The 22,182-nt window shown below is 49.3% G+C and overlaps 1 protein-coding gene across 3 annotated transcripts in view; it reads left to right on the top strand.

Moving 5' to 3' along the window:
* KATNIP (katanin interacting protein) overlaps positions 1 to 22,182 on the top strand; it is a 229,835-nt gene that overhangs the window by 71,407 nt on the left and 136,246 nt on the right. For 2 of the 3 annotated variants that reach the window (XM_070779846.1, XM_070779845.1), the window contains 3 exons: positions 297 to 394; positions 12,808 to 12,939; positions 17,853 to 17,981. In XM_070779846.1, the coding sequence (XP_070635947.1) occupies positions 297 to 394; positions 12,808 to 12,939; positions 17,853 to 17,981 (359 nt within the window). The remainder of the gene's footprint in view (positions 1 to 296; positions 395 to 12,807; positions 12,940 to 17,852; positions 17,982 to 22,182) is intronic. The other variant, XM_019988190.2, reaches the window with a different exon arrangement.

A 22,182-nucleotide genomic window follows, 5' to 3' on the forward strand; every position in this document is an offset into this window, starting at 1 on the left:
TCTTTTTTTTTGGCCCCACTGCTCAGCCTGTGGGATCTTAGTTCCCCAACCAGGGATCAAACCCATGCCCTCTGCATTGGAAGCATGGACTCTTAACTGCTGAACCACCAGGGAAGTCCCCATTTAGCTTGTTTTCTGATGCTTTGTGGCTGCTAAGAGTGCTATAAAAGTGAAGAGCTTCGCAGATTCGCCCCTGGGCACCCCGATGGGCATTGTGGCTGCAAGTTACAAAACCGCCATCAGTGTGGGTTCACCTTTGGGGGCTCACCAATTCTCTTCCCCTCATCTCTGTGCAGATTGTGGACGAAGAACGCTGTTCCGAGAAGCTGAAGAAGCTTTGAGACGCAGTGCACGGACAGCTCCCAGCAAAGTCCAGCGCCGAGGATGGCATCAGGTATGGAAACCCTGGGCAGAGTCAGGATGGTGGCCCCAGCTCACACTTTAGAATAAGGAGCAGGCTTCTTGTGACAGAAGAAATGTAGGGTGTTCAGAAACCCCAGGGGTAGGGGTGGGTCTAGCTGGGCACTGCCGTGGTGCCCTCTCTGCCTGTGGCACTGGCCTCTGGAGAGTGGAGGAGCCCTGGGGACCCACCAGCCCTCTCTGTGACATGATCCCCGCTTCTGAATGGGGCCACCCCAGGTCAGACTCACAGTATCACAGGTCAGACTCACAGTCCCGTTGTAATGATGCATTCTTACAGCTGCTTTTTATTAAGCACCTGTGATATGCCAGGCACAGTCTCAGATGCCGGGGATACAGTGGGTGTATAAGACAACACCCCCAACCCACAGACCTGAGATGCCACATCAGGTTGCTACGATACTGCTGGTCCAGCGGCTTGCTTTTTTGAGCACCTGCTGGTATCAGGCGTGGGCTAAGCTGCCACATGACTCCTCTCCTTTGCCCTCACAGCAGACCTGCAGGATATATTCCAAAGTCCTTCCTCCTTTTTTTTGGCCATGCCATGTGGCACGCGGAATCTTTAGTTCTGCAAACACCCCCATGCCCCTTGCATTGGAAGCACAGAGTCTTAACCACTGGACCACCAGGGAAGTCCCATGTCCTTCCTCTTTTAAGGACGCTGAGGGCACAAAAGCTCAGAAATGTTAAGTGAGCTTTCCAAGGTCAATCACTAAGAAAGGGTGGAATTAAGATTCAGATCCAAATCTGTTGCTCCAAGCTCAGCGTTCTTGCTCCTATAGTCCTTACATCTTCCCTTGTGGTTACTCAGCCTTACCTGGGACCAAGGGGACCCCCACTGTGCATTCGCATCACCTGGGATGCTCAGGCCCCACCCTCAGAGATTCTGGCTCACTTGGTCTGAGATGAGGCTTAAGCAACATATGTATATACACACACACACACACACACACACAGAGTATATACATACATACATACATATATATATATATATATACATACATACATACATATACACACACACACACACATATATGTATGTATATACTGTCATGGTCCGTATGCGAGTTGGAAAATAATTTCCAGACATGAGACAGAATGAGAGGAGAATAAAGTTTATTGGAGAAGGAGATGCTGTTAGAACAGCAAGGTGGCTCAAGGCGGAGCCAAACCCTTTCATAGGCTAGTAGGCAATTTTTATGGCCTCAAGGCAGAGAAAGTTCCTACTGGAATGGTGGCCTTAGGTGACTGGTTAGCATGCTGTAGGGTGGGTAATAGGATGGTATCTTACCTAATATGGGGTCAGGGAACTGGCCGGTTTAGATCTGGAGGCTCATGGCTACAGTTGATTGCTATGGGGCTTGGTCAGTTCCAGAGATTTTTTTTAAAAATTAATTAATTTATTTTAATTGGAGACTAATTACTTTACAATATTGTGGTGGTTTTTGCTGCACATCGACATGAATCAGCCATGGGTGCACATGTGTCCCCCATCCTGAACCCCCCTCCTGCCTCCCTCCCCACCCCATCCCTCTGGGTTGTCCCAGAGCACCAGCTTTGAGTGTCCTGCTTCATGCATCATACTTGCACTGGTCATCTATTTTACATATGGTAATATACATGTTTTAGTGCTATCCTGCTTCTCACCTGTGACCTTGGTATGCGCCCTGCTGTGCTTAATCGCTCAGTTGTGTCTGACTCTTTGCGACCCCATGAACTGTAACCCAGGGCTCCACATATAGCATATGTTCAGATCTATGGTAAATACTAGGGCTTCCCTGATGTCTCAGCAGTGAAGAATCTGCCTGTAGTGCAGGAGACACAAGTTAGATCCCTGGGTTGGGAAGATCCCCTGGAGAAGGAAATGGCAACCGCTCCAGTCTTCTCGCCTGGAAAATCCCATGGACAGAGGAGGCTGGTGGGCTGCTGTCCTTGGGGTTGCGAAGCGTCCGACATGACTGAGCACGCTTACACAAACAAGTGAACATGAAAGGCAAATACTTTTAATTTTATTAAAAGTACAATCTTTGCTAACCCCAGAGGAACCTGAGTATCCTCACTGTGCCACTAACGAAATCGAGGCCCAGAGAGGTAATAAGGTGACCTGCTCCCACAGATGCTGACGGAGGACAGTGGCTGAGGATTGGACCCTCAGCCTGTTCTCTGCAGGTACTTTTGTACATCTAGGATGAAATGGGCAGGAGTGTTCCTGCCAGCCTAACTCCCAAGCCTCATCTCGCTGCTGATGAGCAAGGCCCTCGGGTCACACAGCCTGGAGGCTTCCTTTTGTCCCCAGCAATGAATATTAATTTCCCATTAATGAGGCCTTTCTCCACTTCTCACTTCAGACAGTTCTCCAAGCTGTCTTGAGTGCCTTCTATTATCAGGAGCCGTTATTTGCGTCTTAGACGGTGACTTAATGGCTGGCCCCGGAGTCTGTGCAATTTAAAGACTTGGCCTAAGATTAATTAGCATCCCTCCCTGGTCTCTCCCTGTGGTCCCACACTTCACAGGGCCTAATCATGGCTAATTCCCTGGCTTCCTGATGCCACGAAGGCTGTAATTGTCCTTCTGTACCCAATCCGTCAGGGGTCAGTCAGTGCCTAACAGGGGAGACCCCCAGGCTATTTGAATCATAAATGAATGGAAGGCTGGGAATGGGGGGAGTGCTTACAAAATCCTTGGGCTGGTAAGAAGATGAGCTTGAGCTAGGCCTCCAGGAGCGGTATACCCAGTATTCTCAAACGGGCCAGCCAGGAAAGCTGTTACCTAGGACATAGGAGGGAAGATGGGGGATCAGCCTCAAGAATGTGTCACCTGGGACCTCCCTAGTGGTACAAGGATCCGCCTGCCAGTGCAGGGGACATGGGTTCTATTCCTAGTCCCGGAAGATCTCACATGCTGCGGAACAACTATGCCCGGGCGGCACAGCCATTGAGCCTGTGCTCTAAGAGCCGGGGAACCACAACTACTGAAGCCCACGTGCCCTGGAGCCCCTGCTCTGCAACAAGAGGAGCCACCGCCACGAGAAGCCCACACACACCACATCTAAGAGAGTAGCCTCTGCTCGCCACAACTAGAGAAAGCCCGTGTGCGGCAACAAAGACCAGCACAGCCAAAAATAAGTAAGTAAATAAGTAAAAGAATGTGTTACCTGAACTGTGATCGAGGAATCAGGAAGCCAGTGCCACAGCCGTTGGCCTCCGAGCGACCCTGTGTGTGCTAGTGAGACACTTGGAAGAAAGACCTCGCCCACAGCTCACCCAGCCGGGGTGGGACGTGAATGAAAACACTCCTGGCCTCTACCACGTGCTTGGCACAGAAGCAGCTGGCGTGTGTGTGCCCTTTGTCTCCACTTCACCTCTGCTGTGCCTGCCTTCCACGAGGCCACCGGGTCAGCCACACCCATGTCACATCCAGACCCTGGCTAAGAGGGAGGCTGGGAAACGCAGTGTCTGGCTTTCCGGCCTCTAGTGAGCCAAGAGGCACCCCCAGAAGAGAGTGAAATGGGTGCTGGGGGGCACCATCCCATCAACTCTGCTCCACCCACACACAGTCCTTTGGGGACCACCCCTCAGAGATGGAGACAAATATAGAGTCTTCAGAAGTGGCGATTGGACTGGGAGCCACTCATGAAGGAAGTCATCCATTAAGTTAATGAACATGTATTACCATGGGCTGGGCAGTCTGCCAAGTGTGCCCAAAATGCCCCAGTCAGGCTCAGTTCCTGCCCTGGAAGATCTGACTGTGAAGACATGGGCATAGCTCATCCTGGGAGGAAGATGCCACAGCTGTGCTCCAGCATCTGGAAGGCCAATCTGGTAGACTCTGAAAATTAACCACTTGAAGCCTGTGGGCTCAACTGTCCCCCAGATAATGGTTTTGGGACTCACACAATTTATAAGAGACTTAGTCACTTGGTAACACTTTAATTCAAAAAATTTTATGTATTTTTTAAAAAAGCTTGATTCCTAATTCCCCGGGAAAATGGAAAGATCTAGCCCCCAGGCTGGGTTGCCTGCCCATAAGGCAGCCATCAGCGGTCCACTTCTTCAGGTAAGAGCATCTGGCGGCAGGGGACAGCCAAGTCCAAAGTGTTAAGAGCACAGACTCAGGGACGGCAGCCTGGGTTCCAAGCCTCAGCCGCACCACGTACTAGCTAAACGGTCCCGGAGAAATGGCTCAACCTCTCTGTGCCTGTCTTCTCCTCTATAAGCAGGGTTGGTGATGGCACCCTCCCCATCGGGTAGTTAATGAGGCTTGAATGACTGAGCTCGCCCAGTGGTGCCCAGCACAGAGGAAGCTGGCAGTGAATGGCGCTGACTGTCGTCATCAGCCAAGGGGGAGATGCCTAGGGTAGCTTTTCCCTCCAGCGTGTTCTTACACTCATTCAGTCCTCCATTCATTTGAGGACCATTTACTGGATACTTTTGGGTTCTGGAGTCAGAGCATGAGTGAGGCAGGCCAGGCCCGCTCTCCTGGTGCTCACGGTGATGGAGTAAGTGAGTGTCGGGTCAGTTACTCTCATAGGTCATCGGTCAGAGGACCTATGAGAGTAGGTCAGAAAACCCCAGGAAGGAGTTTGGATTTCATTTTAAATGCGAGGACTCTCCTGGAGGGTTTTCAGCAGGAGAATTATGTGTTGGGCTCCTGTTTGGGAAGCATCCCTGGAGGTTGCCCTAAAGGGCCAGGCTTGGGGGTGGGGAAGGGGTTTTGAAACAGGGCTCCCTATAAGCCTAACAGGCCTTTTCTCTCCCCCAACCTTCTCCAGCCCCCACTCTCACAGCGGTTCCCTCCCCGCAGCTCCGTCTTCTCACTGCAGCCTTCTCTGGGTCACAGTTTTTCCTTCCCTCCATATTCATTTGTTGAAATTTTCCAAGAGAGAGACCATCTGAATCTTTCCATTCTTTTTTTTAATTATTATTTAAAAAATAATTTTATTCATTTATTTATTTATTTTTTTGCCTGCGTTGTTTTTGCTGCTGTGTAGGCTTTCCTCTAGTCACAGTGAGAGGGGGGTTGCTCTCTGGTTGTGGTGCACAGGCTTCTCATCGTGGCGGCTTCTCTTGTTGTGGAGCCTGGGCTCTAGGGCACACGGGCTTCAGTAGCTGCAGCCCCCCGGGTCCCAGAGCTCAGGCTCAGTAGCTGTGGTGCAGGAGCTGAGCTGCTCCACAGCATGTGAGATCATCTGGGACCAAGGATCGATCCCATGTCTCCTGCATTGCCAGGCAAATTCTTTACCCCTGAGCCACCAGGGAAGCCCTCTAATTTCATTTTTGTTTCTCGGGTCATGGGCTGGCTTGCTTCAGCCTGATGAGACACCCACTCAGGCCTCAGTCAGCTGGGACTGAAGGTGGGAGCCAGGTCAGATGATTCAAAGCCTACCTGCCCTAGAGATGTCCCCCGCACAGGGACTCGGTCCCCACCTTCTTGTCGAGGAGGCTGTAGGCAGGACAGTAAACAGACCCAATTTGCCAACTGCTCTATTATTGTCAGGAGCAGGAGGGAATGGATTGGCTTCCTTTGGCCCCAAGGAGTGGGGTTAAGTAGAAAGTTTCTCCACGGTGGAAAGTACGCAGGGACAGATTTTGCAGTGTGGAGGATACAGAGGAAGGCAGTCTCTCTCTTTTCACCCTTTTGGATGGGTACCATCATCCAGAGGTCTGGCAGAGTGGTGATCAGGGCTGCACAATTTCCGGTGGCCCCTGGTGGCCAGTTCTCAAAAGCTACCCCATCAGGAGCAGGTCCACGGCCTTGTCCCAGTCCCAAGGTTTCTCTTGTATGCTGTGTCCAGCAGGACGGACAGGTGGGGCCACACAGTCCCTCGCTATAGTCCCACTGGCCCAGGCTGGGTCAGCAGAGAGCACAGTGGTCCCAGTGCGCAGCGGACCCCACGGTACAGGCCTCCCAGCCAGCACCACTTCTTCCCCGTCACGTCCCTGTACCCTCCGACTTGTCACCTTGCCAGTTTCTCTGCGAGCGTGTGTGCTAAGTTGCTTCAGTCGTGTCTGACTCTTTGTGACCCCATGGACAGTAGCCTACCAGGCTCCTCTGTCTGTGGGATTTCCCAGGCAAGAATACTGGAGTGGGTTGCCATTTCTTCCTCCGGGGGAATCTTCCCGATCCAGGAATCAGACCCACGTTTCCTGCTCTGCAGGTGGATTTTTTACCACCGAGCCACCTGGGAAGCCCTGGTTTCTCTGAGCAGCCCCTTAAACTCTGTTGAGGCACACGTAACCCTTCCACTGACCAAGCCCAATGCCACTTTCTGTAGAAAAGACTTCCCTCCTTAGGGTCTTGCTCAGCAACTAGGAAGCACTTTTGGGTGGAGCTGCCCTGATGGAAGGGGCTGCAGGTGCACAGACTCCAGGATCCCTAGGCCAGAAGGTGAGAGAGTCATCCATACGCTGGCCAAGAGGCTGACCGCTCCACCTGAAAACACCTTCCCGACTCTCCAGTGCTGGAGGGACCAGGGACCCAGATGGCTGTGCTGGGCTGGGCTTCTGAGCGGCCGCCCGCGCAATGGATCGGGCTGGTGGTGATAAATGGCTCTAGTTGGTGCTGTCCTTTCTTCCCCCACCACTTTTCGGCCTTAGATCTTTCTGCTGCTATCAGTGGATTAAGATTTATGGCTTCCTCAGCCTTGTAATACTTGGGTGGACAGCGGCCTAATCAACAGAGCCGTCGTTTACCAAAATGCTGTCAGATTTGATGAACGTCATCGACTCTTAGCATTAAATTGGTGGTGAAGGGATTGGCCTTCCAGCAATTTACTGTGGGGTGGGCTTTCCTTAAAGGCCTGAAAAGCAAGTTCATTGCAATTATTAAAGCACAGGTTTTGTTCTCACTCTGCTGCCATATCCAGTTTCCTGTTGGGGGTCGGGCAGCTTAAGCACCTCTAGGAAAACTCACGAGTGAAAATGTGAAGCGTGGGGGACCCTTCCCTTTGTTTTTTCTTTTCCCCCTGAGTTTTGAAAACCCCTGCAGTGAGAACAATAAATGAAACAACCCATAAAGCATCAGCTTTACAGTGACCTTGCTCGACACAGACTGTCAGAGCACGAGCACTGTTAGTTGTAAGAGATCAGACAGATCCAGGAAAACCGTATCAAATAAGATCAATTTATTCCCCACCCCAACCCAAAGCTGTCTCTGTCGGTATCTTCGGAGCTCTCCCGCCCCTAGAGGGAGCCATTTACATAGTGCACAACCTGTGCACCCATCCAGGTCACCTCTCAGCTTTGCTCTCGTTTTTTTTCCTTAAGTGATGATAAGCGTAAATGCACACCTCTTAGAATACTGTACTAGAAGGCTGGTGATACACAAAAACTCTGGGCATGACACTGGGCTGAGTGTGGCTGAGTACAAAACAAGCTGCCCTTGGGCTGGCAAACTGGTTTGTGGGTGTTTAGGCATGTTTAGGGGCTTCCCTGGTGGCTCAGACAGTAAAGAATCCACCTGCAATGCAGGAGAACTGGCTTCGACCCCTGGGTCAGGCAGATCTCTTGGAGAAGGGAACGGCTCCCCACTCCAGTGTTTTTGCCTGGAGAAGTTCATGGACAGAGGAACCTGGCGGGCTACAGTCCATGGTATCGCAGAGTCAGACCCGACTCAGTGACTAACACTTTCACTTTCACTTCAGGGTGTTTAGGGCTTCTGAACCCTGTTCCAGGATATGGTTGATAGTGCAAGGGACTACCAGATCTGGGTGCTTGCAAGTAGGCAGGAGAGAGCAGCTGCTCAAAAACGCCCACTCTGGGTAAAGCGGGGAGCCAGCCAGAACCTCGGGCATCATCTTTGCAAGGACGTGAAGGTGGGAGGCAGGGAGCGGGCTGGTGCACCCAGGGGCTGGCTCCTCGGCGGCAGCAGGTGGGCGTCCTCGTGTGGGTGGGGCTGCTCACCACCTCCTCTCTGTGGTGGCAGAGGCACCTCCTGGGGCCGGGGCGGGAGAGCCGGCCAGATGGAAGGACTATTTATTTCTCTCTCCAGCACCCACTCAGCATTTAGAAGCTCTTTCTGGACCACATTAATTTTGTCACATGTTGCTTCATAAACACATTTTTCCGTTATATGTGCTGAGTGGGTTCCTTGAGGCCAGGGCATTGGTTTACATTTTTTTTCCCCCATCCTCATGCTTCCAGAACCTTGTTATGCAGTTAGCACTTGGTAAGGACTTGCTGATTAAGCTCCTTAATGCGCTATTGCAAACCTGTCATACCTTGATGAGGCAAGTATTTGTGCTAAGCTCCTTGGAGGGAGGAGGGAAGACTGTGGGACAGAGACACACACACGGACTCTTCCCCGTGAACTGGAGTGCTTTCTTATATTTATAATTAAGATCAAGCCAGTAGAGCCGCACTGAGCCCAGCTCTCTCACTTGCTTGTGGGAAATTCCCACTTCAGACATGGCTGGATCCAGGTGCTCAGACACTGTAGCAGGGCTCGTTCACCATCATCCAACTCTGCTCTTTTCCTTGTTGTCCTGGCAGAACCACAATGGCCACCAGCAAGCAGCCCCCAACTCACATTCTGTCATCTGCTGTTGCATCTCTTTGACTCCCCTAAACCTATCACTCAAACATAAGGGCCAGCGGGATCTAATGCTCAGACTGGCCAGGCCAGGGTCATGCGCTCCCTCCACCCCTGGATGCAGTTCCATATGAATGCTTGGATTAGGGGTGGGGAGGGGGAGGATTTCCCAAAAGGAAACCAGGGTACTTTTACCAGCGTACAGGGGACTGCATACTGGACAGGCAGAAGCAACAGTGCCTACCGCCAAGCCTCAGAGACTTTCTGATCTTACACTTCTTCCACTGAATGTGTGTTTAAACCACCTGGGGTCTTGTTAAAACACAGGTTCTGATTCCTGCATCTGAGATGGGGCTTGAAACTTTGTATTTCTCACCAATTTACTGGAGAAGCCAATGCTACTGGGCCCTGGATCACACGTGGAGTAGCAAGGCTCTTGTCCCAGGCCTCCGTTTCCAGATAAAGGAATAGAAACGCACGGAGGGGCCAGGCTGCTCCCCAGGCAGGGCCTCTGTGCCCAGTGGTCCTCCCTCCCTCCTCCTCTCTCGTACTGTTTCTTCCCAGCATTTGAACATTATTGAATGATTCCTGGGAAAGAGGGAGGGGCACATGGTGGAAAACCCATCCCAGCCATGGACTTCAAAGGCTTCACAGCTTCACCCTGACCTGGGGCAGGGAAGCCCCCAGGAGCTTCCTGGCCTGAAAGCCCCAGTTCTATGGATTCCGTGGCACCCACTCTCCACGGACCCCACTGCTGGTGCCAGCAAATGCTCTAAAGTGCGTTGATAAAGCCTGGGAGGCAGTGATACCCCACGGGGAGCCAGAGCCCAGGGCAACAAGGTTGATGGTCAAACAGAAGATGGGTGGAAGTTGCCATTCTGGAAACAGCCAGGTGCACTTGGAGTCTGGGGAGCGTCACCACATGACAGGCGGCCTGTGAAAGAAAACGTGTCCCAGGGCCCCTTCCTTCTGCGTTTCTGCCTCCTGCCTATTCTCCGCTGGGGAGTTCCCTACCTGCTTTTCTGCGTCTTACACTCTCTCTCCAAGGCCTTTTCCTGGAATGATCTATGGCCCAGCTCCTGTGTCTTTAGTGTTAAATAGTCTCAGGAAAGTCTTGAATCCCTCTCTGATCTCCCCAAAGGCTACTCTAACCCAACCTGGACACATTTCTTCTTCACGTGCCTGTTGGGGGCAATACAGCGTGGAGGTTCAGAACTGGGGTCAGGCAGCAAACTACAGCCTTGGGGCCGAATTCAACCACAGCCTGTTTCTGTAAATCAAGTCTGGGGGACACAGTCATGCCCATTATTACGTGTTATTATTTATCTTGTGGTGCTAGTGGTAAAGAACTCACCTGCCAATGCAAGAGACATAAGAGACTCGGGTTCAATCCCTGGGTCCAGAAGATCCCGTGGAGAGGGCACGACAACCCACTTTAGTATCCTTGCCTGGAGAATCTGGTGGACAGAGAAGCCTAGCAGGCTACAGTCCATGGAGTTGCAAAGAGACAGACACGACTGAAGCGACTTAGCATGCATGCATGCATTTATTTAGGCAAGGCTGCTTTGAGCTACAATAAAACAATGGAATGAATACTATAGCAGAGACCGCAGGGCTGGCAAAGCCTTTAAATATTTACTCTTTACAGGAAACTGGCCCATCCCTGGTTTCCAGTAAGGCCCCTGGAGCCACACTGCTGGGATTCAGATATGGGCTCTGGGGCCTCCTAGCTGTGGGACACTGACCACATGGCTTACAGCCTTGTGCCTCGGTTTCCCCCTGGAGTAGCTGTGAGAACTAAAGGAACACAGGCCCCTGAAGCTGTTGGAGTGGTACCTGCTCTTCATTAAGTGACTTGGTGTCCAGTGTGATGGTGGCAGGGTGGTGGGCACGGGCAGTGTAGATGCGGCTCAGAAAGGACTTCCATCCTGACCACCGCGAGTCCTGCAGGGCAACAAGGCTCACGATCTTCATTACCAAGATAACGACACGATTTACTATGCTTGAGGGGAAGCTGCATCTTATCCCAGGGAGTGGAGTTTTCTAAAGCTAGGGCATCGGGGAATGCAAGCTCTGAATCACCGTTGACTGTGCCTCGGCTGGGAAGCAGATCCAGTACGCGGGGCTTGGGGGACCTCTCCTAACCCTCAGGCGGTGGCTTGGTGGTTTAGTCGCTCAGTCGTGTCTGACTCTTTTGCGGCCCCATGGACTGTAGTCCACCAGGCTCCTCTGTCTACGGGATTTCCCAAGCAAGAATACTGGAGTGGGTTGCCAATTCCCTTCTCCAGGGGCTCTTCCCAACCCAGGGATCGAACCCGGGTATCCTGCATTGGCAGGTGATTCTTTACTACTGAGCCACCAGGGAAACGCATAAGCCCATCACAGTCTCAGAGTGATGTTTAAAGAGGCCCTGGCTCCCGGATTTGTGCACATGCACAGCCTCACCAATAGGAGGCATCCCTTAGATTTTGCTCTCTGGGCACCTGACTCACCCCTCGCCCTCCGCTGGCCCCAGTCTTGTCCAGCAAGTCCAGCACAGCCAACGTTGGGAGTCAGAGCGCTGATCCAGTGACACTTTCTTTCCTTGCCTAGCCGGGCAGCTTGCTCCTGGGTTCACGGTGGATGAAATGTACCCTTGAGGAGGAGGTCTGGCCCCCTTACTTGGTGCCGTGTAGGGCGAGTAGTGCAGCCCTACTATCCACTGGATGGGTTGCTAGGCTGACAAAGCTCCTGATACTCAGGGGCCAGGAAACAGTTATGCTTGGCTCAGGTATCAGGTGCGTGAGTGTATGTGTGGGAATCAGCGTAGGAGAAAGAGGTTGGGGCCGGGTCGTAGAGACCTTCACATGCCAGGTGTACCATTTGGGGTACAAGTCTGGCTGCGAAAGCAAGGGGACCCAAGTAACTCTGGCTTCAACAGCATGACAGTTGGTGTCTCCAGCAAAGGTTAGTGGTGGGCTGTCACCTTGCTCCGAGAGGTGGCAGAGGAGGCCAGGCACAGCCTCTTTTGTCGCTTTAGCCTCCTCCACAGGCTGTCCCCTCCCCACCACGCTCAGCAGCTTGCCATCACCTCCTCACTCCAGCTGGCAGGAAAGGGGGTCAGGGCAAGGGTGGGCACAACCTTGAAGATACACACAGTCCCCCTCACCCCCACAGCACTCAGGCCAGAACGAGCTCACCTGTTCCCCACCCCAGTCACAGGGAATGCTGGGAGCATCACGTGCACACCTGGAAATGCAATACAAGAAAGGGAGGGGAAATGGACGTTCAGGGGACGTTCAAGGGGTGGGTTTCCCAAAGAGTGACTCAAGGGATGCTAGGAGGATGGGGTCCCACCACACAGCTTCCACGGCCTCAAAAGTTTGCCATCTGTTTCATCTGTATTTTACTGGATTAGCCAAACAGTTCATTCAAGTTTTTCTGTAAGATGTGATGGAAAGACCCAAATAAACTTTTTGGCCAACCCAGTATTTTTAGGATTGTCCCCAGTGTGTGTGGAGGAGGGGACGAGGGGGCCTATTAAAGGCCCTGGGAAGTCCTGGTCCCAGACTCGGGCTTTCCCATACTTAGATCACAGAGCCCATTTGGGGAAGCTGAACACCTACTAAAATTCTACTGCTATGTCCAAGCAAAAAATTACTAAAAAATTCTACTGCATACACTTGGGGCGTAAGAACCAGTGAAGACTTGAATAGGAGTGGTTCAACCTATCCAGCCAGCCTGTCCAGGGTGATGCCCAGTAAGGTGCACCCTGACCCTGACCACCTACCACGACTGAGTCCCTGCCACGCTCGGCCCTTGGAGGACTCAAGGAGTTTGTTTCACCATATCTGAAACGGTCTGGCTTTTTGTGCTTAGAAATCTGTGCAGATCAGAACGGAAGCTGGCCCGCGGCTCCACATCCAGCCTCCTCCGGACTATTCTGAAGACTCTGAGCCATGTGGGGGTGTGACTGTCAAGGTGAAGGATGCTTCTGGGGACCGTCCACAGGTAGGACTGGCTTCAGTTCGGGGCTAGAGCAGCTCTCAGGGGTGCTAACAGTTCCTTATTTCCGTCCTTCCTTCACAAGAGCCTGCCTTCCTTCCCTCTTGCACTTATTTTCTGCACTTTAATGAGCATACAAACCTCGTGCTAGATGCTCTGCTGGGAGCCCACATCCAGAGATCAGCAAGGCTGGTGTCTGACCGAAAACAGGCACCGACATATAATCCCTCTACTGAAAGAGGGAGCTGAGAAGTGGGGCAGGGCATACGGGGACCAGGAGGGAGAGGATCTGGGAAGGCTTCCTGGAGGGAGTGGCATTTACCTGGTTCCTAAAAGCTGGAGGGGAGGGGAGGTAAGCCGAGCTGATAACCTGTCTGCACCTGTATGTGTGCGTGCTAAGTCACTTCAGTCGTGTCCAACTCTTTGTAATCCTATGCACTGTAGCCCGTCAGGCTCCTCTGTCCTTGGGATTCTCCGGGCATGAATACTGGACTGAATTTCTATACCTTTCTCCAGGGGATCTTCCTGACCTAGGGATCAAACCCATGTCTCTTGCGTCTCCTGCATTGGCAGGCAGTTTCTTTATTCCTAGAGCCACCTGGGAAACCCTGTATGCATGCACCTGCTGTTAAATATTGTGAATTTCCAACCCTCTGCCACCCCCACCGCCCAGGCCAGCAGAACCACACACATGGAAACACCCAGAGGCCCGTGTGTAGCTGTAGCACAGAGTCCCAGGCCATGCAGCAGCTGACAAGGTTGACCCCTGCGGTGTTTCCCTTCCATGCCTCCAATTGTCATTTCATTTCTGAAATCCTTGGAATTGTGACAGTAAATCCCAGTCTCCCTTTCACCATGCATTTGTTGCGTACCCACTTTTGAGCATAAAGCTCAATCCTGGGCATCAGAGACACAGAAAAGAACAAAACTGACAAGGCTCCTATTCTTAAGCAACTTATGTTCCAGAGGGAGAGATAGACAGTAAAGAATAAAATCAAAAACTCAGAAACCTTTCAAGACATGCAAAGTAAAAATTAAAAGTGAAATACAAAATTTAAAAAAAGAAGAAAATCAAGAAATAAATAATGTGTTCAGGGAGGGGGGACCAGAAACGGGAGATGGGACAGTGTGGGCAAGAGGGAACATTAGATGATAGAAAGGGAAGGAATGTTTCTCTCAGGTGTGACATTTCAGCTGAAACTTGATGGGTAAGACAGAGTCGGCTGGGGAAAAGCATTCCAGGCCAGGGGAACAGCAGGCACAGGGGACCTGAGGCTGGGTTTGTTCAAGGCGCACGATGCAGGCATGATGTGAGCAAAGGGGAGTCAGGAGGTGATGAGGTCGGAGGAGCAGGGGGGCCAACCGGCCAGTGTGCACAGAGAGCAGGGTGGGGGTGGGGATGGAGGATGGGGTTTTATCTCAAGGGCACTGATTTTGTAATTAGGATGAGTGTGTAGAGTATCGCCACGGTTATGTACAAGCTGAATGTTAGAGAGGAGGCAAAGTCAAGCTGCTGAGCCAATCCTGCCCCATTTGCTGAGAATGAGATTGTGACCCAAGCAGATTCCACAGCCTCCCCAGGACAGACTCTTCCTTCCGCCCGCCGCTTCTGTACCTGAAACCTGCTTCTCTAGAATGAAAATGACTCACAAAGGAGACAGGAATGTCACCCTGGAAACATTCCTCTGATCACCGTTGCATGTTGGTCTTCCCTTCTTTGCTCGTCAAGGAAGGACAATTAAGGAGCAAGGGATCACTTTGTTTCACATTCCAGCTGCAGAAAATCTGAACGATAATTGTTCAGAAATTTTTGTTCTTCCTGGATTAAAAAAAAAAATGTTATTTTCTATGGAAGGACCCAATGACCTTGTCTCCGTAAACAGTCCATAGAAATGGGATTTTTGCAGCGGGCAAAACTGTGGACTTTGTTGCCTTCAACACCCACCTCCCACACAACACACACAACACACACACACACACACACACACACACACACACACGCTTTTGAATCACCTAAAGGTTCCCTGCTCAGGAGGAGTCTGTGCTAACAGCCTTCAGCTTCCCTTCATTGGGGAGGCTGGTTTGAAGCCAAGCTCAGTCTGTCACAGCCCCAGCCCTGCCCCGTCTCAGAATGCCTGCGTGGCCTTCAAGCATGTTAATCCTCTCTCCTCCTTTGGCCATTTGGTACCCCCCACCGCCACCGCTACCCCGTTAAATGAACATATATTCCTTCCTTTGCAAGCTCCCAAGCTCCCTGCAACGCCAGGCAGCCTGTCCCTCACAAGCTATTAAGCTCCATTAGCATTCCTGGGTGCGCCTGCTCTGGAGCAGCATCGCCCCACTCGCCTGCACTTAATTTTTTCCACCGTGAGTGCTTGATTGTATTTCCTCCTTCCCTTTTTCTCCCCATCTTGAGGGGGCACTCCGTGAGGCTTCACAGTCAATTTCCCCTTGGAGTTATTTTCCTCCTAAGTGAAAGAGTAAAATGGCCACGCCAGTTTTCAGCAAAGGCAGAAGCCTTAAGAGATGCGATCTGAACAGAGAAAGGGAGAGAAAAAAAAGAAACGCCTGGCTAAATATACTCAGTCCCCCTCACAGTGTTTGCAAGCGCAGCCTGAAGTGGAGCAAAAGGAATTGCTGTCCGCGTGTGTACTTTTCATTTGACCTTCACTGTTGAAACACACCAGCCTTTTCGCCTTTCATCAGATCCTTAGTGAACTTCAATTTCTCGGTGCTCTGAGTTCACAGATGGGGCATGTGCAAGCATGTTCTGTTGGCCTCCACCCCCCTCCCCCGTTGACTGTGCTTTTTAGAAAGATGTGAATTACTAGCTGACATTTAAGAATCAGGAGATTCCATGTCAATCTGCACTGAGGGCTTTTCTTGAAAAATCAAAAGATTTGGGAATCACATTCTTTAATGACATGCGTGGAGCTGGGGGATAGCTCTCCCCTTAAACAAGAGCGTGTTGCATGTACCACGGTCCCCACCACATCCGAGGCGCCATCTAGATCCTGGAGATAAAGCAGACACATATATAGTATGCCACTGGGCAGAGTAGGGCTTCCCTAGTGGCTCAGACAGTAAAGAATCTGCGTGCAATGCAGGAGACCTGGGTTCGATCACTGGGTTGGGAGGATCCCCTGGAGAAGGGAATGGCAACCCACTCCAGTATTCTTGCCTGGAAAGTTCCAAGGACAGAGGAGCCTGGCGGGCTAGTCCATGGGGGTCACAAAGAGTCGGACATAGCTTAGCAAGTAACACTTTTTAACAGTAGGGCAGAGTGAGGAGCTGGAGGAAGTGGGCAGAGGTTGCCATGTTACGTGGGAGGAGGGGGCTTGCCTTTGATGAGGTGCTGTTTGACCAGGGGCCTCAAGGAAGACAGCCAGTGGGCAGGTGGAGCAGAGCCTCCGCACACAGCGGGCAGCAGGCACAGAGGCCCCAAGGAGGGAAGACAGCACAGAGGCTGGTGTGGCCGGAGCTGAGCCCGCAAGGGGGCGAGGAGGAGGGGGTTAGGCCAGAGACAGAGTCAAGGCTCAGAGGACACTGGGCTTTGAGAGCTGTGCTCAAGATTGAGCGATTCTGCTATGAGTCGGAGGAGGAGCCATTGTAGGGTTTTAAGCACCTTAACAACTCCAGGGGAAGGAGGGCACCTCTTTTTCTTTCCATAGAGTTCTGCTTAAGTGCCCGATCCGGGTCACGTTGGCTCTCTTTGGGGTATGTGTTGCAACAGTTAGTAAGTCTCCATCCAAATGCTTTTGGCTCCATTTAAGGACCGGGAATGAAAGTACATATTGTTTTCTATGATTAAGTTATCCTTTTCCCCCCGATAATGCATGATCAGTATTAAAAATTCAAAATGATACAAAGAAAAATAAAAGTCCTCTCATAATCCCACTGCCCTGGAGACTATTAATGTGAATAGGTAGGTACATGACTATCCAGACTGAAAATTGCATGCATACATTATATTCCTTGAAAGTATATATCAATTATATCCAACATGAGATAGTTGATCTGAAACGTTCTGGTCCTGGCCTGTTCCCAATGAGTCTGTGGTTAGTTATCTTGTCAGTCCCTGAGAGCATGACAGGTAATGGGAAGAAGGTTTGCCCACTGTGGCAACTTCCAGAAAGCCTTCTTGAGCTTTTCTTTGCATCCTGTAGATCCTGGAGTGGTGTGAATTAAATATTAGCCCACAATTACAATTCAGGGCTTTGGAGTCATTGTTCCTTGCTGACACCTAGAGACCCGTGCCAACCCGTGTGCCACATGTGGACTCTGCTGTGGCCCATGACATCTCACCCACCTGTTGGTGCTATGTAGATTAGGTGGTGGTTCCCCCACTGGTGGAGCATCCCCCAGTGACCCACCTGTCCCACTCTGTCCCCAGCAGGGCTCTTCAGTAAATCCCTTCAGTCACCCTCCATTAATTTCAACGGTGAGACTTAAAGAGGGATTTTTTTTTTTTTTTTTTTTTAGGGCAGTTCTCTAGGTTGGGAACTTCTGCAGTTTCAGATTACCATATAAATAACCTTTAAGCAAGTGCCTTTTTTTTCTTTCTTTTTTATTGTTCTTTTCACATAAATGGGATTATTTTCACATAAATCAGGCTCTTTGATAATCCCACAGTTTTTAGATACCAACATACTGGGGCCATCTCACAATACCCGTATCACTCAGACATCTGAACCCAATGGCTCTGGTTGTTGGTGGCCCTGAGTGTGAATCCTGGTTCACTTAGCAGCTGTGTCTTGAAGTGACGTTGGTAAAGCAGGGGTGAGTTCCAAAAGATGAACTTGAAGAGTGAGAATGAATGAGGGGAGGCATGGAGACCAACAGAGGGGAAAGAGGACCCCATTCATCTCCAGGGATGTAAGTTACTTTTACCACGCCCAGTTCTTTCTGCTTGTCCTTAGGATACCAAATCTCCCACCAGCACCACGCCCTGTGATTTTAATTTCTCCCTTCCGAACGCAAAAGGACGCCCTGACCCTCCAAGCAGTACGGACAGAGAAAGGATCCTCTTAACTATTCAGGATGTGATGGTAAGATGGACTTTCAGATCCTAACTGTCAGGGGTCAGGGTCTTCTCTGTACTAAAATAGCTGGGCCATAGGATAGACCCCCATGGGAGAATCTCCATTTACACCTGGGAACACAGCACAGATTACAACAGGACTGGATGTGAAAAAAAAAAATGTGTGGTCCACCCACCAGGTTTCAAACAACACATGAGAGACTTGACGCCATGCCTTTCTTTTCTTTTTTTAAATTGGACTATAATCGCTTTACGTTGTGTTAGCCTCTGCTATACAGCATAGTGAATCGGCCGTGTGTACACATATATCCGCTCCCTCTGGAGCCTCCCTCCTACCCCCCACCCCACCCCTCTAAGTCATCACAGCACAGAGCTGAGCTCCCTGTGCTGTATAGCAGCTTCCCGCTGCTGTATCTGTCTTATACATGGCTGTGTATATATATCAGTGCTACTCTCTCAGCTCAGCCCCCGCCCCCGCTCCTGCCCCCGCTGTGTCCACAAGTCCGTTCTTACATCTGTGCCTCTATTCCTGCCCTGCAAATAGGTTCATCTGTACCATTTGTCTAGACTCCATATATATATATGCATTAACATACGCTATTTTGCTTTTCTCTTTCTGACTTACTTCAGTCTGTGCGACAGACTCTAGGTTCATCCGCATCACTTCGTCGTTTGCTTGAGTGATAGTAAAAGCTCACATTAAATGAGCACTTACTCAGTGACCAGTACTGACTGGAGAATAAGTCATCCATCACTGCTTTCATGAATGCTGTGAGTTAAGTGCTAGGTATTTGCATTCTCCTTTTATAGTTCGAGGAAACAGACATGAGAAATGATGTCGCTTGTCCAAGTCTCAGGGAAGCCCAGACTGGAAACCCTTACCCCAGGGCTCCTTGTTCCATGAAATTAGCAATCACAGGCCAGGAATCGCATTACGTTGTTTTTGCTTCCGAAAGGGCCCAGGTCTCCGTAGGGGCAGGGTCTATTACGAATATTATTTATGTTCTGCCCAGGAGGAAGGTGTTGAGAGGTGGCCATCCATCAGTTATGTTTTAAACAATGATGGGGAAGACCTCTCCTCTGCCAAACATTTCCCCACTGAACCCAAGGCTGGGAACATTGATGAAAAATGTTTCTCAAAAGTGAAATCTAATGGGGGATACAACCAGACAAAGCCAAATTGAGGGACAGTCTATAAAACACCTGGCCTGGAGTCTTCAGAAATGTCAGTTGCGTTAACAGACAGAGAAAGGCTGTTCCAGGTTAAAGGGAGCTTAAGAGATATCACAGTTCTGTAATGCGAGATCTTGGGGGGAGGGGCAGGTGGTTTAAAGATAGTTTGGGGAAATTAATGAAATTTAAAAATTAACCATATTATATAATATTGTAACCATAATAGAAAATAATATTGTGATGTTAAATTTCCTGAATTTGATAAGTGTATTGTGGTAATGTAAGAGAAGGTCCTTGTTCTCAGGTCTCAGAGAACCGGTGAAGAATTGATGAATGTAGGTGCTGGGTATTTGGGTATTCATTGCACCCTTCTATTACACATTGCTGATAAATTTTCTGTGGGTTTTACATTTTTTCAAACTAAGTTTTTAAGAAGCTAGCTCATTAAGGAGGAGGTAAGCTGCTTCAATAGAGCTAAGCATCAGCAAAGAAAGAAATAGAAAAAAAGTGAAAAATTGAGACCTAGTTTTTTTAAAAAAATACTTAGGATTGTATTGATGTCAGTTTCTAGATTGTGTTATCATATGAGATGTTACCATGGGGAAAACTGGATGAAGGGTACACAGGATGACTTGGTATTGTCTGCAATTAGTTCAAAATAAAAAGTAAAAAGCTAGCTAAATAAAATAAGCACAAATGCCCAGCTTCCATCATCCAACGGTTTTGATTCTGATCCTGTTTAGGCTCAAACAAGGCCCCTCTTGTTAGGCTCCCCACGTGATTATAATTTGCAGCAATATTTGAGAACCCGGCTTCCCTTGTGGCTCAGCTGGTAAAGAATCTGCCTGCAATGCAGGAGACCTGGGTTCTATCCCTGAGTTGGGAAGATGCCCTGGAGAAAGGAAAGGCTACCCACTCCAGTATTCTGGCCTGGAGAATTTCATGGACTGTATAGTCCATAGGATCGCAAGAAGTCAGACATGACTGAGGAACTTTCACTTTCACTTCACTTTTATATAATCCTATATAATTCCTTATAATCACCATTATAAGGAAAAGAGAGCGAGCCGTGGACCCTAAAATTTGATAGGCACAGGAATCATTAAGCATATTTGTTTAAGATGCATGTATTAGGTCTATTTTTTTAAGCTAAGAGACTTGTTTATGGACGGTCACATAGTTTTTAACAGACAAACTCCTGGGGATTCTGAATCAGAAGGTCTGAAGACCAGTTCAGTTCAGTTCAGTCACTCAGTCGTGTCCGACTCTTTGCTACCCCATGGACTGCAGCACGCCAGGCCTCCCTGTCCATCACCAATTCCTGGAGTTTACTCAAACTCATGTCCATTGAGTCAGTGATGCCATCCAACCATCTCATCCTCTGTCATCCCCTTCTCCTCCCACCTTCAATCTTTCCTAGCATCAGGGTCTTTTCCAATGAGTTAGTTCTTTGCATCAGGTGGCCAATGTATTGGAGTTTCAGCTTCAGCATCAGTCCTTCCAGTGAATATTCAAGACTGATTTTAGAATATTCAGGACCGAAGATTAGAGTCAACTTCAAATGGAAGGAAAGTTTTTGAGATCATCTGAAGCTTGTGGCTTGGATCTGGGGACTCTAAAAGAAAGAAATGTTAAAAATGGAAGTTAAAATCTCCTCTACATCATATAAAATTAAAATAACTGTAAAGAAAAAAAATAAAACAACAACCACAAAATTCCATAGGTTCACAAAAGCCAGAAAAGGATGGGAGGGGCTCTGCCCTTGTCTTTAAACCACATCCTGCACTTCTGTGAACTCAGTCAGGAGAGGATGTCGCTTAATAAATGAAAGATGCGAAAGCGTAATAGCTCCTGGCAATATCTCCTGTGTTACAGATCAATTTCTATCCAGAATATCGACCATACATATTATGAAAAGACTAAATTATGTTTACTATACACACTCTTTTTAAGAAGACAAGGAAGTCAATCTATTTTAGAAGTGTTTTAATATAAAATTATTTTATTTAGGTTTTTGACTAAATTATTTTATTTAGGTTATTTAAAGACGTGAATTTTAGAGAGACAGAAAATTGTTTTGTGTTATTAAGGAATTATTATATTAAGACAATGAATATGCACCCTTCATATTTGGTTTTCTCACCTTAGTCACATTCAAAACATGTCACATGTTCAAAATATGTCTCAAGCTTGAGAAAAAACAATTCCTAAAACAAAAGGGCGTGTAAGAGAGGATTTTTTGTGTTGTTGTTGTTGTTGAGTTCAGTTCAGTGGCTCAGTACTCTCCGACTCTTTCGACTCCACGGACTGCAGCCAGGCCTCCCTGTCCATCACCAACTCCCAGAGCTTGCTCAAGCTCATGTCCATTGAGTCAGTGATGCCATTCAACCATCTCGTCGTCTGTCATCCCTTTCTCCTCCTGCCTTCCATCTTTCCCAGCATCAGGGTCTTTTCCAGTGAGTCAGCTCTTCGTATCAGGTGGCCAAAGTACTCGAGTCTCAGCTTCAACATCAGTCCTTCCAATGAACACCCAGGACTGATCTTCTTTAGAATGGACTGGTTGGATCTCCTTGCAGTCCAAGGGACTCCCAAGAGTCTTCTCCAACACCACAGTTCAAAAGCATCAGTTCTTCGGCGCTCAGCTTTCTTTATGGTCCAGCTCTCACATCCATACATGACTACTGGAAAAACCATAGCTTTGACTAGACGGACCTTTGTCGGCAAAGTAATAGCTCTGCTTTTTAATATGCTGTCTAGGTTTGTTATAGGTTTTCTTCCAAGGAGCAAGCGTCTTTTAATTTCATGGCTGCAGTTACCATCTGCAGTACTTTTGGAGCGCAAGTAAATAAAGTCTGTCACTGTTTCCATTGTTTCCCCGTCTATTTGCCATGAAGTGATGGGACCGGATGCCATGATTTTAGTTTTTTGAATGTTGAGTTTTAAGCCAGGTTTTTCACTCTCCTCTTTCACTTTCATCAAGAGGCTCTTCAGTTCCTCTTCAATTTCTGCATAAGGGTGGTGTCATCTGCATATCT

This window comes from Bos indicus, chromosome 25 (genome assembly GCF_029378745.1).
Source record: "Bos indicus isolate NIAB-ARS_2022 breed Sahiwal x Tharparkar chromosome 25, NIAB-ARS_B.indTharparkar_mat_pri_1.0, whole genome shotgun sequence".
NCBI classification, from domain to species: domain Eukaryota; kingdom Metazoa; phylum Chordata; class Mammalia; order Artiodactyla; family Bovidae; genus Bos; species Bos indicus.